This window comes from Drosophila innubila, chromosome X (genome assembly GCF_004354385.1).
Source record: "Drosophila innubila isolate TH190305 chromosome X, UK_Dinn_1.0, whole genome shotgun sequence".
Classification (NCBI taxonomy): domain Eukaryota; kingdom Metazoa; phylum Arthropoda; class Insecta; order Diptera; family Drosophilidae; genus Drosophila; species Drosophila innubila.
Window position 1 is genome coordinate 30,488,012 of NC_047626.1, and position 13,768 is coordinate 30,501,779.

Below are 13,768 nucleotides of genomic sequence, written 5' to 3' on the forward strand. Positions count from 1 at the left end.
ACTTGTTTTTACTTTTCAAACGTTTCGATAGCAGTAAGTCATCGACCGTATCAGTTGTTTTAGCCAATGAACTTTAAACCTTAAACAGTTGAAGTAGTGATGAATTTTTAGTTTATTGTTTTAGGGAATTATTTGAATGCTTTATGTAGCATTTACTTTTGATTCCGTTCTAAAACAGCACACGTTTTGAAAACGACAATTCTTGTCGATTTGCAGAATTCGGAACAGCAATCAACTCGATTTGCGGCAATTCCACTCGCGTTCGGAATTTGGAACAGGCCCGTATATTTTGATATATTTCAATCTGTCAACATGCATTAAAGTTTGTCTAATACATTCCGCACAAACTTTATGACTATATCATATAGCTGCCATTGGAACAATCAGTCTAAAATTTAATGCCTCAAGCTTCGGCGTGACATGGTATCCTGCTTACTCCAAATTTAAAAATAACCTTCTTTCAAATCATCAATGTCAAAAGCATATGAAATTAAAAATTGTCTGACATCTTCCAAAAAAAACCTCTTACGAGCTAAAAGTCTAGTGATGAAAGTCTTTCTATATCCCAAAATTTCTAATATCCAATTTTGTGACGAGCAATATTAAATTTAATATACAAATTTAAGTCAAAAATATATAAATTTAAAAAAAAATTTCATTCGGCATGTAATATGAAGTCTAACCTTTTTGTGCATGGTGCAGAATGTAATTTTCTTTAATTTATTTCGCGCGATATTTTTTTTTAAGTTTTTTGTCTACGGTCCTCTATTTACACTTCCCAACACATCTAGACTGAAGTTTTTAGAGATATTTAAGAAGCTACTTGAGACTGTGTGAAAAATCAGTGCTGGTATACGAGCTGTAAACTGACAAGTTGCACAAAGCAACAACAAAAATAGGCGATTTTGATTGGAAACTTCAAAGAAAAAAACAAAAAAACTAGTTAAGCCCTTAAAATAATTTTTATGGCTAAATTCATAATAAATCGGCCTCCATTCGGTGTTTCTTTTTCTTTGGAGTTTTTCTTTGGAATTGGCCCAGCTTAACAGACTTTTACCTTTCCTCTTATACGCTATTTAAAAAAAAAGTAATAAATTATAAGTAAATAAAAAAAGTTCAAAACAATTACATTATTTTAAATTCAAATTCGTATTTTTTTCAATTAAAAAATTTAATATAAGAATATTAAAGTTCAAGTAAACATTTTTCAAAAATTGTAATTGTGTATAGATATGACAGTCAGTATAAATATCTGCTGTTTACTTGCTGTACTGAACATTTGTTTAATCGACTACTTTTGAATAATAATAAGTCATAAAATTATATTCGCCAGCTTAGAAGGCAGCGGCCAGGACCACTTGCAATGCCATGTAAACTGTGGCCAACAGTGCCACAAAAAAGGCAAGCGCCCGAGCTGGTTGAGGCACCACTACAACGGCATACACCAAGGTGTGAGCGACACGGGCGATGCCAACGGCACGGAATAAGTTAATGGCCAGGAATGCACTGGGATTCGTCAGAGTGTACAGCAAGCCGATAATGAAGAAGGGCAGAATGTTCTCGAGATCATTGCGATGAGCACGACGCACACGCTCCACGTTGGGGTCATCAAATTTAACCTTCAGTTTTGGCGACATCAAATCCTCCGGATTGGCAAATGTCTGAAAAGTACCGACCAACAACAACAAGTTAAATATTGTCCGAATCGAAGCGCTTTCACCATAAACGGACTTTGACCCAGCCACCAAACGGTTTCCCCTTCCCCCGCTTACCTTTGTCTTGAAGCGCTGCATAGCCGTGAGCATGGCCATTGCCAACATTTTAAGCACCAAAACACCGGACCAGAACGTATAGCTCTTGAATACCGGGTTATTAAGACTTAGTAGTTCCAAACTCATATTTGCTTTTAGTTTGAATTATTTTAACAAATCTACTGAACGACCGTCTCTACGTGATGCACACTTTCAACTGGCATGAGAGCATCGAAAGTTCTTAGTTTATATGTATATACGGGTGTATGCACATGTGTATGTGTTTGTGTATGCATATGCCGGTTTCTATTGCTCTCTTGCGCTCGCTCATTCGCGCTTTGCTCACCGACTGATAGCGCCATACATACATATATACATACAATCATAAATACATGTGTAAGTATATGTTTGTATATTTTGTTTTAGGTTCAAGTATTTAAAAAGCGCCTAGTCACACTGACAGCACCAAACCAAAACTCACCAAACTAATAAATCGCCATAGACCAGTCAATAGGCTCATTGCAAACATTTTGAGCACCAGCAGTGCAGTCCACCCCATATAGCAGCGAAACACCCTGTTGTCCAAAGAGATTAGTTCTAGATGCAGTGACATTATGACTCTTTTAGATGCACCTGCAACTTACGACTGTCATTTAATCTCTATCCAAAGCTGCTTTTAAAGCTGCCTTCCCTTAGACGACTATTCCATTAAAATCGTATTCACTTAACGTACATATTATATGTATGTATGTACAGATATACACATGTCAACGTTGTTGCAGTGTCAGGTTGAATAACATTAGGTAAGGTAGGTCTGTAAACCGGTCAAACTATTGATTTTAATTAAAAACTGTATATGAATGTTTAACAGATATATGTACATAAATATAAGTAGATGTCAGAAAATGCAACTTTACGCGACAACAAAAAATTATCGAGAGCATTTTAAGAAAATCTGCTAGATTATAATTCGAAAAAAGTTCAACCATAAACAAATTTTTAAAGCGGTAGTTTTATCTGGTGACCCATTTGTGTTAGAAAAGTGGGTTTGGTAAAGGTATAGAAAAAATGCCAATTTAATTCTCAGTGTAATCAGAACTACACTTATTTAGTTTCTAGAATATTCTATAATTATATGTTAGATTGTTAACTTAAATGTCATTTTCCACTTGCATCTTTATGAAATGAAATAGCCCCTTTCCACTCTTGGCTTAAGCTTTTCTAAAATATTCCACATTTGAATTCATAGGTATGTATTTATATAAAAAACAAATAAATAAACAAACAAATAAATACAAATAAAAGTTCTCTAATTAACATTGTGTCCCTAGAAAGACTATCTGAAGGCCGGGGCTAAATCGATGCTAAATATAATTACATACATATACTTTATGAATTCATACATTTCTTTTTTTTTTATAAAATACCTTTCCACAGATCAAAACAGTCATACAGGCTATAAAAAGCGTATCACAATGTCGACTATTAACTATACTTGTGGTCACGTGAATGACAACTATTAAATGAACATACAAAAACTAACAAATTGCTGTAATTACCCTAACTTGAAAACAAAAAGCGAATAATTTTCGAATTAGTTCAGAAGCTGTGAATATAGACTTGTAGGAAAGGCTAAGTCGCGCAAAATTGCTATGACAACCCTGTATTTGTTCTGTAAAAAGTAAATTTTGATACAAATTAATTAATGTTAATGACCTAATCTAACATACCTAGATTCATCTTCTTCTGGATCAACGCTACATTAAACGCTTTCTTAAATAGGTTTCTAGTTTTTTATCCAATCATGTTGAATTTGTCAGGACATATGGGAATCATTTGCCAAAAGGCTGTAGCTTTAATAATGTACTCCTAGTTCATAATGGTAGAATTCGAAACTTGATCTAACGGTGGCTTAACATGACGCCCAAGGTCTTAAGGACTTCCGGGCATTTTGACCGTTTCCATTTCGGACATAACACCCAAATTCAGTTGTGAAGTAAATACGTACATAACGCCTAAATAATTTTTTGTCCGCGCGAAAAGATTATCTACAATTAAACAGCGACCCCAAAAATCCCCGATTAACGAGTTTCATACGAATCCGATGAATTTTCAAAAAAGTGTCTGCTATATTGGATCTGCCATTTTGAATTTTTAAAAATTGATTTTAAATTCGTAATTAGTGACCTCAAAAACCACCAAGTAACAAGTTTCCGCCATATTGTTTTTTTTGGGATTATTTCGAAAACCTGACGTATTGGGGCAAAATGGGCTTCGGATTCGGATTTAACGACCCAAAAACCATATAGTAAGCATAGTGAGACCCCCAGATCAGAACAATACTTTTTTTTCTGTGGCTGTGTAATTAAGGAAAACGGGGAATGATACCGAAACCGGTACCGGAATCGGTAACCGAAATTAGCCGTTTAATTTTGAGTACCGGAACCGTAACCGAAATAAATTTTTTTTTAAAAACCGAAAACCGAAACGTTTGTACCGGTACGCTTTTGGTACACTTTCCAAAAATGATTGGTGGTTTTCTGTATTTACCTATATAATTTTGCTTATTTTGCTTTCTATTAAAAAAAACTTTAAATTGAAGTTAGGTTTATCTCGACAATATACGAACAAATAGTACGTATGTATCTGTTAACATATTTTTGTTTTATAACATTAAATTATTTTTTGCTTTAAATTAATTGCTGCACCGGTACATACCGGTACTGATACCGGAACCGAAAGGAAAATACCAAAATAGAACCGTTTACCGAAATAGTTGTTTCGGGACGTGCCGGAACTGAAACTGGAACCGGTATTTGTTTCGGTTTGATTGCCTGAAATAAAACCAAATCGTGTAAAACGAATGGAAATCTTAATACTTTTTTTTTTTTAAATAATTTTTCTAATGAGTAGAATCAAAAAACAAAGTATTCTAATTATGTTATGTTCATACAAAATAAGTATACAATTACATTAACAAAATTGTATGAAATGACTAAGTCCATGTGAAAATGTCTAGTCTTACAAAATGTAGCACTAGAATTCCAGAAATCGCTAATAGAGTTGATCTTCATCACAATACCATTTTAAACCAGCTTAAGAATCCGGTTTAAAAAATTAAAATCATGAGTGATGATTATACTATGCAACAAACTTGAACTTTTTTCAATTATCGGGTATCAAACCTACTTTTTTAATACATATGGGGCCCCATGTGACAAAAAAAACTTTTTCAAGACCGATCTTACACAGCTTTAAGTTTTCTGAAAGCTAATGAATATATCTGTAATCTGTAATACATAGTTCAAAGAGTTTGGCATTCGGCACATGTCGAAAAATTATACTTTACTTTATACCTAAAAACTAGTCGGAAAGGCTAAGGTCGAGATACCGACCATAGGATACCCGTTACTTACTTCAATACAAATAAAAGTACTTTAAAGAAAATACTTGTTATGCTCTGAAAACTTTTATTCACCATAACTGCCGTTCAACTTAACCGATCTTGAAGCGATTCAGTGGTATAATAGATAATACTAATAGATAACGTAAACTATCACAAAAAACGTTTTATCTTAAAAACTGTGGGTGTGGTGGTTTTTCGCGATTTGCGGGGGGAGGGGGGCGTGGCTTAAATTTGAAACAAACTTGATCTGCGTGGGGTATATAGAAGTCTGTGAGTAAAAGTTTGGTATCTCCATCTCTTATAGTCTTTGAGATCATTTTGTTCATACGGACGGACGGACAGACAGACACACATGGCTATATCGACTCGGCTATTGATGCTGATCAAGAATATATATACTTTACCCTGTTACATAAATTCCAACCAACACAATATACCATTTTACTTATTTTTTAAGTAACAGGTATAAAAAGCATTTTTGTGCAGTGTGAATGCCAAAACTTTTTCTCAAGAATAATTAATATATTTAATTAAAATTAATATTTCGTCACTAGAATTTAACCTTGTAGAGTTTCTTTGTTTAGTTATTAATACTTTATGGTTCTCTATGTATTTTCTTATTATAAAGAACTTATATCATATTGCATAATATTTTTTAGAACTTGTACACGAATGTCTACACGAGGTAAAAGTCTAGAAAACGAAAGCATTTTCCAGCCCCAAAATTTCTGATATCCAATTTTGTGACGAACAAACTAAAGTTTAATATAAAACTTTTAAATAAAAATGCATATTAAAAAAACATAATAAATACTTTTAGCGCGGTACCGAATGCCAATTTTCGTGTTTTTTTTTTTAATTTCTATTTTTATTTAAAAGTTTTATAGTGAACTTTATTTTGTTCGTTACCAAAATGGGACATCAGAGATTTTGGGGCTGGAATATGCTTTCGTCACTAGACTATTACCTCGTGTAGAAGTTTTTTTTGTGGGATGTCAGAAATTTTTGAAATTGATTTATAATTAACGCAGGTAGTTAGAAAAATGTGTAAATTTATTTGTTGAAATTCTTTCATATTTAAAAAAAAATCGACAAAAAAACAAAACTAATACAATTTAACAAAAATCGTTAGAGCCATTTTGTCACAAATCGCCAAAATGTAAGCCTAAAAACCTTATTTCACCTGTAAAATGTTTCCTGACTACTTTAGATAAAAAAAATTAAAGGTCGCATAAAAGTCCTTAAATCAACCTATCCAACGATATATAGGACATATCTGTAGCTTCTATGGTTTGGGTTTCAATTTTAGCGGGATTTTGAGCAATGGTTCGTTTTCAAGAAAAGTATAAAAAACCAAGACATCCAACTGCAAGAAAAACAGAGTCGCTTTCACATCGAGCAATTCAAACCCTTATTTCAGCGAAACCCGAGTAAATATTAGGAACGATACATCGAAAATGAAGTTTAAGTATGAAAAAGTTTTTTGTTTGATGAGATATCGGAACCAAACTGATAGAAAATGTATTTATGTTAGTTATCTACATTTTGACAAGATTTGGTTCAAATCGGTTCAGGGTATCCTACTGTCGAGCGCGTTCGACCGTAGCCGCACCTCACTGCGAGTGAAGCGAGCAGGTTGCGGAGGCCCCTTGTCCTCTTTATAATTATAGAAAACAATTTTTTATAAAGCAAAATAAATTCAACAAATAAATTTGCATATTTTATTATCTGTCTGGATTAATAATAGTTATAATATAATGTCAAAAAAGGCAATTGCAAAAATTTTATGCATTCTAAAATCGGCAAAATGTTGAACAAAAAACCTTTTTTCACCTGTAAAAGTTAACCCAAACACTTTAGAAAAAATCTTAGCTTTCTAACGATATATAGGACATATCTGTATCTTATATGGTTTGGAAACTGTTAAGGATTTAATTTTTAGCGGGATCTAGCGTTTTCCCGCTGAACTTGCGGCTTTTTCAAAAAGTCGTAGAACAAACTTCTCTAGATATTCGAAAAGAAATAAATCATTACATCTGAAGTATTTTAGCGCTTTCGATCGGTATATAACTCGATCTGATCGGACAGTCGTAGCAAATTTTCCAAATTAGCTGTATATATTGCTAGTGCCTTTCGCACCCTTTGTGCAGCTTTCGTCACTATCGCGAACTGCCGTCCGCAGTGATTTGATGATCTTATTTTGCTAAAATGCGCGACTCCATAAGTTGATGTGTTTGTTGTTAAATTTGCTTGAACAGTTTTGGAGCCAACCTCTGTTCTAGAGCATCCCGAAACGTTGATTTTCTTGTTGTGATTGCTCCATTAAGAGACACAATTATGCTGTACAAAATTGTAGGAAAACAATCTCTATTTCCAGTTTTAGTGCCTGTCGCAACTTAACTCAATCAGATTCAGATTCAGATGCACTTCGTTTTTGCGAATATTATTATACCCTTGCTGAGGGTATTTCGAAATGGTTTGGTTCGATGGGATAACCCTAGAGCGGGATTTAAGTTCCGTTCGCGAACCGGATTATGTACTCTCTGAAACTAAGGCTTTACATCGAACCTTGCTTCAAGTTAATGCAAAAAAAAATAAATTATGGTTTAAATAGTGTCGCGACATTAGAAAAGTATGAATATTATGTTAATGCCCTTTTTTCGAACCCAACCTATTAGTTAAGAAAGTGTATTTTTTCGGGTTTGCCGAGTAAATAATTTCAAGGGTTAATTTCATGATCCGGTTCGGGTAACCCAGAAGCGAATACATGACTCAAAAGAGTATCAAATCTTCGACGTGCCGAAGATAAACTTTTTTTTTGTTATTATTAAACTAAAGTGCGCTGTAATCTGCATCCTCTGTCTCCGTTTTGATCATTGTCTGAATTTGTGGTTGACTGTCAACTTTTTGCTAAAGAAAACTGCAGGCGGCATGCACTTCAAAAATGAAATGGCTTTTTCCTCAGATTCTTGAGTGTAATTAATTAATTTCGGGCTCGTTTTACTGGGCGCGGTGAGGGCGCTGCTTTATGGCAATGCCTACTCATTGTTGTTGTTATAAAACATAAAAAATTATGTGCACATTTGCATAACATTCGTTGGGGCAACGGCTGCAGCTCAGTAACCTTTCTACTCTGATCGTGAACGTGCGTCGACGCTGAAACAACATCCAACTGACCACGTGGCTGAAAAGATCCCAAGGACTTAAATTAATTAAACTGTTTACTCACGAAGGTTTAAAAATGTCCCACGGTGAACGCAAAGGCCGCCTGAATGTGGTCAAATTTTTAGAATTGGTAAAGATTTTACTTCAATTCGCTGTATTAATTTCTAGTCTAAGTAGTTCGAAAACAAAAATATTCCTAAAAGTACTTTGGCTCATAATAACTACTATACAATAAAAACCAATTCATATATATAAGTAATATATCCAGTAAAGTTTAAATCGCAATCCTGTTTATCTTTAGGCATTTTCCATTGCCTGTCTTGTGTTGCATTTCTACAGTTTCAACGATCGCGACATTATGACATCGTTTATGGCTACAGGCACATTCACTGGTTACATTATTGTGGTTATTGGTGTTTTTGCAGGTGAGCGTCTGTCCTTATGTTCCTTCCGCATAAACTAATTCCCCAAAAACTTTTTTATATCTTTCATAAGGCGTTCTAATGCGAGCACCCATTCATAAGCGGATCGATATTTTTTTCAGTGTTCTGGGCTGTGCCCTATTTGTGGCCAGTGGCATCTTTATTATAGAAGCATGGGAGTTCTCGTTTCGGACGCGTACCCGTGATCTGGCACTCATCAAGGCCTCGTTGTCAATTGTGAATGGCGTTTTGTTTGGCTTCGATGCCATATTCACATTTAAGGATAAGTGAAATACTGATTTACTAACTACACCCATGCATTTACACCTATATTTATAAACAAGCTTATGCCTACATATTTATTGATTATTAACTTCATTACATTACCATATTCATAGCAAATGATAGCAAAGAAAACGGCGCGTTTATTTGCATAGTCTCACTAGCATCATTTTTTTTTTTTTTTTTTTTGTCTTTTTCCATAAATTATATGTAAACATTTAGTGTGCCATATAGTATATATATTTTTTTTGTGTCAATAAAAAAAATTAAAACCTTACACATGCATCAAAAGTAATTATAATTAGACTGAGGCCCGCCCACAACACACACAATTAGCTACTGACATGGAAATCATGAAAATAGCTTTTGTTAGCTTTTGTATTTTATTGAGTTGTTATGATTTTCATGTTTGATTGACGTGAGAAAGTGTTCTTCTTGAATGTTCTTCTTCACCTCAATCGAGAGGCTCTTTGGATGTTGTTGTTGGTGGTGGTGGCTGTGGTGCGTCCCTTAAGCAGAGTTGTGTATGTTAAGTCGAAAGATATCATGAGCTACGAAGTAGGTACCGGCATTGGCTTTCAGCACAAATACCTGGGAGAAAGCGTGTGGAGGATCATCATCGCACTGCAAAGTTATTGAAAACAATTTGTATTAATATGCCATAATTATCAAACTGGTTAATAAAGAATGTTTGTAAACAATGTGCAAATGTGTGCAAATAGATGGTTAATGAATGGGTAAACATTAAAATAAAAACGAAAAATGTACCAAAAATAAAATAGACAGAAATTATCTTCGGTTTACTGAAGGTGGCATACCATTGCAGACGGAATAGAAACCTATTTAATCGATGTTGATCTATGACATAAACAAATATATATGAATTATAAATAACAGAGATCAATTTTCTAGACTATCATCATAATTTTAACAGAAATAAACAAGTGGCAAGGCTTTATATATATAACACAAACAATGAGATACTCTACGCAATTCATATGAATTTGTTTTATCTATTAAGGTTTTACCCTACACTATTGGACATTTGCTTTACTTAAAAACGTAAAACTGCCGTTATGTTAATTTGATCTTGATGCGAGTAATGTAGATAATTGATAATAATAATTCAAATGGAAGGGACCGTGGCAAGTTATTAAAAACCTTGTGATTTCCGTGGGCAGTCAGAAAATTGGTTGCTCTAGATCTTATAGCCTCTGTTATCTAGGTGTTCATACAAATGAACATGGCTCAACTGTTGATGCTGATTAAGAATATATATATACACGTATACATTATATGGGTTGGAGATGCCTCCTTCCCTGTTACTATAGGAATTTCTGTAAAAATGTTTACCGGAGACGAAACCTTAAAATTGATCAAAGCTCACATCTTGTGAATTTTATTTTTGTCTGAAACATATTAATGTTTTTTATTTAATTTATTTGCACATGCATTAATTTATCATGATGAGCAGTCCGGGTGCACATTAGTACACATGCAATTTTTCATTATTTATGCCAGTTTAGTTTTGGATGATAACATTAATGTAAAGTCGTGTATTATAACGAGAATACTTTAATCCTTATAAATTTGCTTGTTTGTCAATTAAAATATAAAGATAAATTACATTGATCGCATTCACCAGGCACGTTTGCTCCCTGATAATTTTTGTGATACCTCTGATACTTCTGGTGAACGAGACTGATACCGTATCATGATACTAAATTTTGTGTATCATAATACCTGAGCATGTATCGTAAAAAAAACTGCTACTTTGTGCTACTTTTCTGCTCCCGTCAGATTTTCGTATCGAAATACATGAAATGTATATCGAAAGTTTTCTTCGTTATCAATGTGCAACTGCAGCAGCAGTTTTTCAAAAACAAATAATTTATTTTAATTTATTAGATAGTTTTAGTTTAATTTCCTATCTGCGCTGTTCATAACTTTTATTATCGATAACTCGATTATCAGCTGTTGACAGAAAAATGTATCAAGGCGTTCACCAGGAAGTATCAGTAGCATAAAGTTTTTGTGATACTTGATCAGGGAGCATGTTTTACTGGTGAATGCGACCATTACCTCTTGTGCACGGTATCAAACCGAATCAATTTTGGTTTTCGGTTATTGGTTGCGCAATATCATTATCTGGTATGCCACAGAAATCAAAACCAACCGAAAATCTCCCATAAATGTATGGAGATTTGAGGGATTTTCGGTTGGTTTCGTATTCTGTGGCACCCCTGTATATATCGGTTTCGTATGATTTCAAATCAAAATAAGTAAGAAAAACGACGATTATACCTTAACAGCATACTTGAATTTAAGGCGTGATTGAACTGAAACTAACCGAATTACATAAACTTCCAAAAAAAAAAAAAAAAAAACTCCTCTAGACGCCCCAAAAATCTGATATCCAATTTTGTGACGAGCGATATTACATTTAATATAAAAATTTTAATTATAAATAAAAATAGTTCGGCAATCGGCACTGCACAAAAAAGCTATTTTTGGGTAAAAAGAATGTCGACTTTGTTGCGCTATTGAATATGGAATTAACTGATAGAATACAATGGTCAAATCATTAACCGAGAGGCCTAAACGTACATATGTATATATGTTATGTAAATATTAAAGCAATGATTGTTCTTTTACATACTCTAATAAGGCAGCATTTCACGATGCATTTAGGCTAAGTATTTTAAAATTATCTTTTTTTATATTATCATACTTTAATTCAACAACACAAAAAATGTCCAGAATGAAATTAGAAAAGGTTACAGATTTTCACTTCCGATAAATTTTGCCGAAAGTGAAAACCACAACAGGCCTGATATAAAATACTTTTGGCCATCTCTTTCTATACATATGTATATATATGATTCATGTTTGTTCGACTGTAAAGGCAATAGGACAAAGCCAAATAAAAATTTTTAATATAATAAATTGCGAAATAATTGTTTTAAGTACAAGCACTAAGGAATGGAAATGTAACTATTATTATTATTAAGGCATTTGCAATTTCCTTTCTGCAATGGCAGCCCACGCGGAGAAATATAGAAATGGTAAACACGATGAGCCGGAGCAGTAGGTGCTTGTGTAGGAATGTATGTGTTATTTAGTACATATGTATGTATATTTATTTATACATAAGTATGTAGGCTTGTATGCATAAAGATTTGTTAGCAAGGCTCAATAGAATAATTACACAAAATTATTAAACTCATTTAGTATAGGTCGATGTTGTAGTTTTTTGTTGATTGGTTACAGTTACGAGTAGATTCAACAAAACAAACAAAATTACTTTGCCTGGCCACCGCCTGACCGCTCTCTGAGTGCTGCGATTGCTGCGATTGTTTCTGCTGGGCTACACATCGTGCAACGCAAGCCTAAAGATATCGTGCTGCACAAAGAAGCTAACACCCACAGGTTTGAGCACAAAGGTCTGAATATACGCATGCGGTTGGTCCTCATCTGTCTGCATCAATATATATATGATATATATAGACATATATATTTTATATAATATATACAAATATAGATATGCTTAACGAATAGCCCAAACATTAATCAACCAAATAGTCAACGACCATATGTATATGTATGTAATGATAACCAATGTAACTCACCTGTAGACGTCCAAGCACATTGATCAGCACGCCACCATCGAATGTGGGTTGCGAGTCGACAGTGGTGATAACACGCGTGATCTTTTGAAAACTAAGACTCTAGAATTGCAAATGGAATAACAACAATATATGTATAAGTAATTGGAGTTGATGTCTGTATGCATATAAGCCAATACGGTTTATGTACCTGAACTTTTTCAAGAATCTTTGGCGCTCCCTGTATTTGATGTCCCTCGAAAGTCATAAAAGACTCTGTTGCCTGCAAAAATAAAAAAGAAGAAAAAAGTCGAAACATTTGATAAGTACAGAATCATAGCCATAGATCCGACATATGTACATACATACTTGCATATACTTAGATACGTATGTATGTATGTATGTATATATGCATACTTTATACATATAAAGATGTGTGTGTCATACTTTGCATGGACAATTTCGAAAATGACATCCATAATGATGTATGTATGTACGTACACTTTACTTATTACAAATTAACAAAACCTATTAACATATTAAGCCTATACAGCTTCGATTTACTACATTGTACAAGAATAATTTTCGCGCTCTTTTTGTCGCCCCAGCTCCATGCAATTTCATATATCTTTCAGGCAATTTGTCAAGGGCGCAACGCGCGTCACCTGTGCGACAAGGAGCAAAAGTGACCTTTTTTTTAATCATATGTGTAAGTTTATATGTATATAGGTTTAACTCACAAATTTAGGATGACGACAACACCCTCGAGAGAACTGGCCAGCTATAGACGCTACTTACACTGTAGAAGTTAACCACGTTAGCGCGGTTCTCCGGATCGTCAAAAATTCCATAATATTGCTGAACAAATCCCTTTCCAATGTCCTCGTATTGTGGGTTTAGTGCCATGTTATTATTGTTTAAAAGCTTTAAAAGGATTCCAACTTTATAACAAATCAACAAAAATTTTAAACCTTAATTCGCAAGGCAGAAAACACATTAGCGACAAGTTTATAGTGATGTGAGAAATCATCGGATCAACTTTATATCGATTTTTAAAGGCGATATTTCCCTATTTAGCTCAACAGTCATTTTTCGATTTGCCGATTCATCGATACTTCATTGAATCTATTAATATCC

At 33.9% G+C, this 13,768-nt stretch overlaps 3 protein-coding genes across 6 annotated transcripts; 1 reads left to right on the forward strand and 2 right to left on the reverse strand.

The window, feature by feature from the left end:
- Window positions 1-1,150: 1,150 nt before the first annotated feature.
- LOC117788198 (microsomal glutathione S-transferase 1) lies at window positions 1,151-2,383 on the reverse strand. Of its 2 annotated transcripts, none has more exons than XM_034626879.1 (2): window positions 2,233-2,383; window positions 1,151-1,661 (listed from the first exon to the last, which is right to left on the reverse strand). In XM_034626879.1, the coding sequence occupies exons 1-2, from the start codon at window positions 2,362-2,364 to the stop codon at window positions 1,335-1,337; spliced, it is 459 nt and encodes a 152-aa protein (XP_034482770.1). In that variant the 5' UTR covers window positions 2,365-2,383; the 3' UTR covers window positions 1,151-1,334. The 2 variants fall into 2 exon arrangements, with proteins under 2 accessions (XP_034482770.1, XP_034482781.1); XM_034626890.1 differs by lacking the exon at window positions 2,233-2,383 and adding an exon at window positions 1,773-1,967 and having other exon boundaries at window positions 1,185-1,661.
- A 5,938-nt stretch (window positions 2,384-8,321) lies between these two features.
- Window positions 8,322-9,248, forward strand: LOC117788204. Of its 2 annotated transcripts, none has more exons than XM_034626903.1 (3): window positions 8,322-8,452; window positions 8,624-8,747; window positions 8,818-9,248. In XM_034626903.1, the coding sequence occupies exons 1-3, from the start codon at window positions 8,399-8,401 to the stop codon at window positions 9,033-9,035; spliced, it is 396 nt and encodes a 131-aa protein (XP_034482794.1). In that variant the 5' UTR covers window positions 8,322-8,398; the 3' UTR covers window positions 9,036-9,248. The 2 variants fall into 2 exon arrangements, with proteins under 2 accessions (XP_034482794.1, XP_034482801.1); XM_034626910.1 differs by having other exon boundaries at window positions 8,867-8,938.
- A 110-nt stretch (window positions 9,249-9,358) lies between these two features.
- On the reverse strand, window positions 9,359-13,651 carry LOC117788221 (probable nuclear transport factor 2). Of its 2 annotated transcripts, XR_004617746.1 has the most exons (5): window positions 13,430-13,651; window positions 12,843-12,914; window positions 12,656-12,754; window positions 12,331-12,504; window positions 9,359-9,650 (listed from the first exon to the last, which is right to left on the reverse strand). XR_004617746.1 is itself a non-coding variant. In XM_034626921.1 (4 exons), the coding sequence occupies exons 1-4, from the start codon at window positions 13,535-13,537 to the stop codon at window positions 9,537-9,539; spliced, it is 393 nt and encodes a 130-aa protein (XP_034482812.1). In that variant the 5' UTR covers window positions 13,538-13,641; the 3' UTR covers window positions 9,359-9,536. The 2 variants fall into 2 exon arrangements, 1 of the variants encoding a protein (XP_034482812.1); XM_034626921.1 differs by lacking the exon at window positions 12,331-12,504 and having other exon boundaries at window positions 13,430-13,641.
- Between the last annotated feature and the right edge of the window lie 117 nt (window positions 13,652-13,768).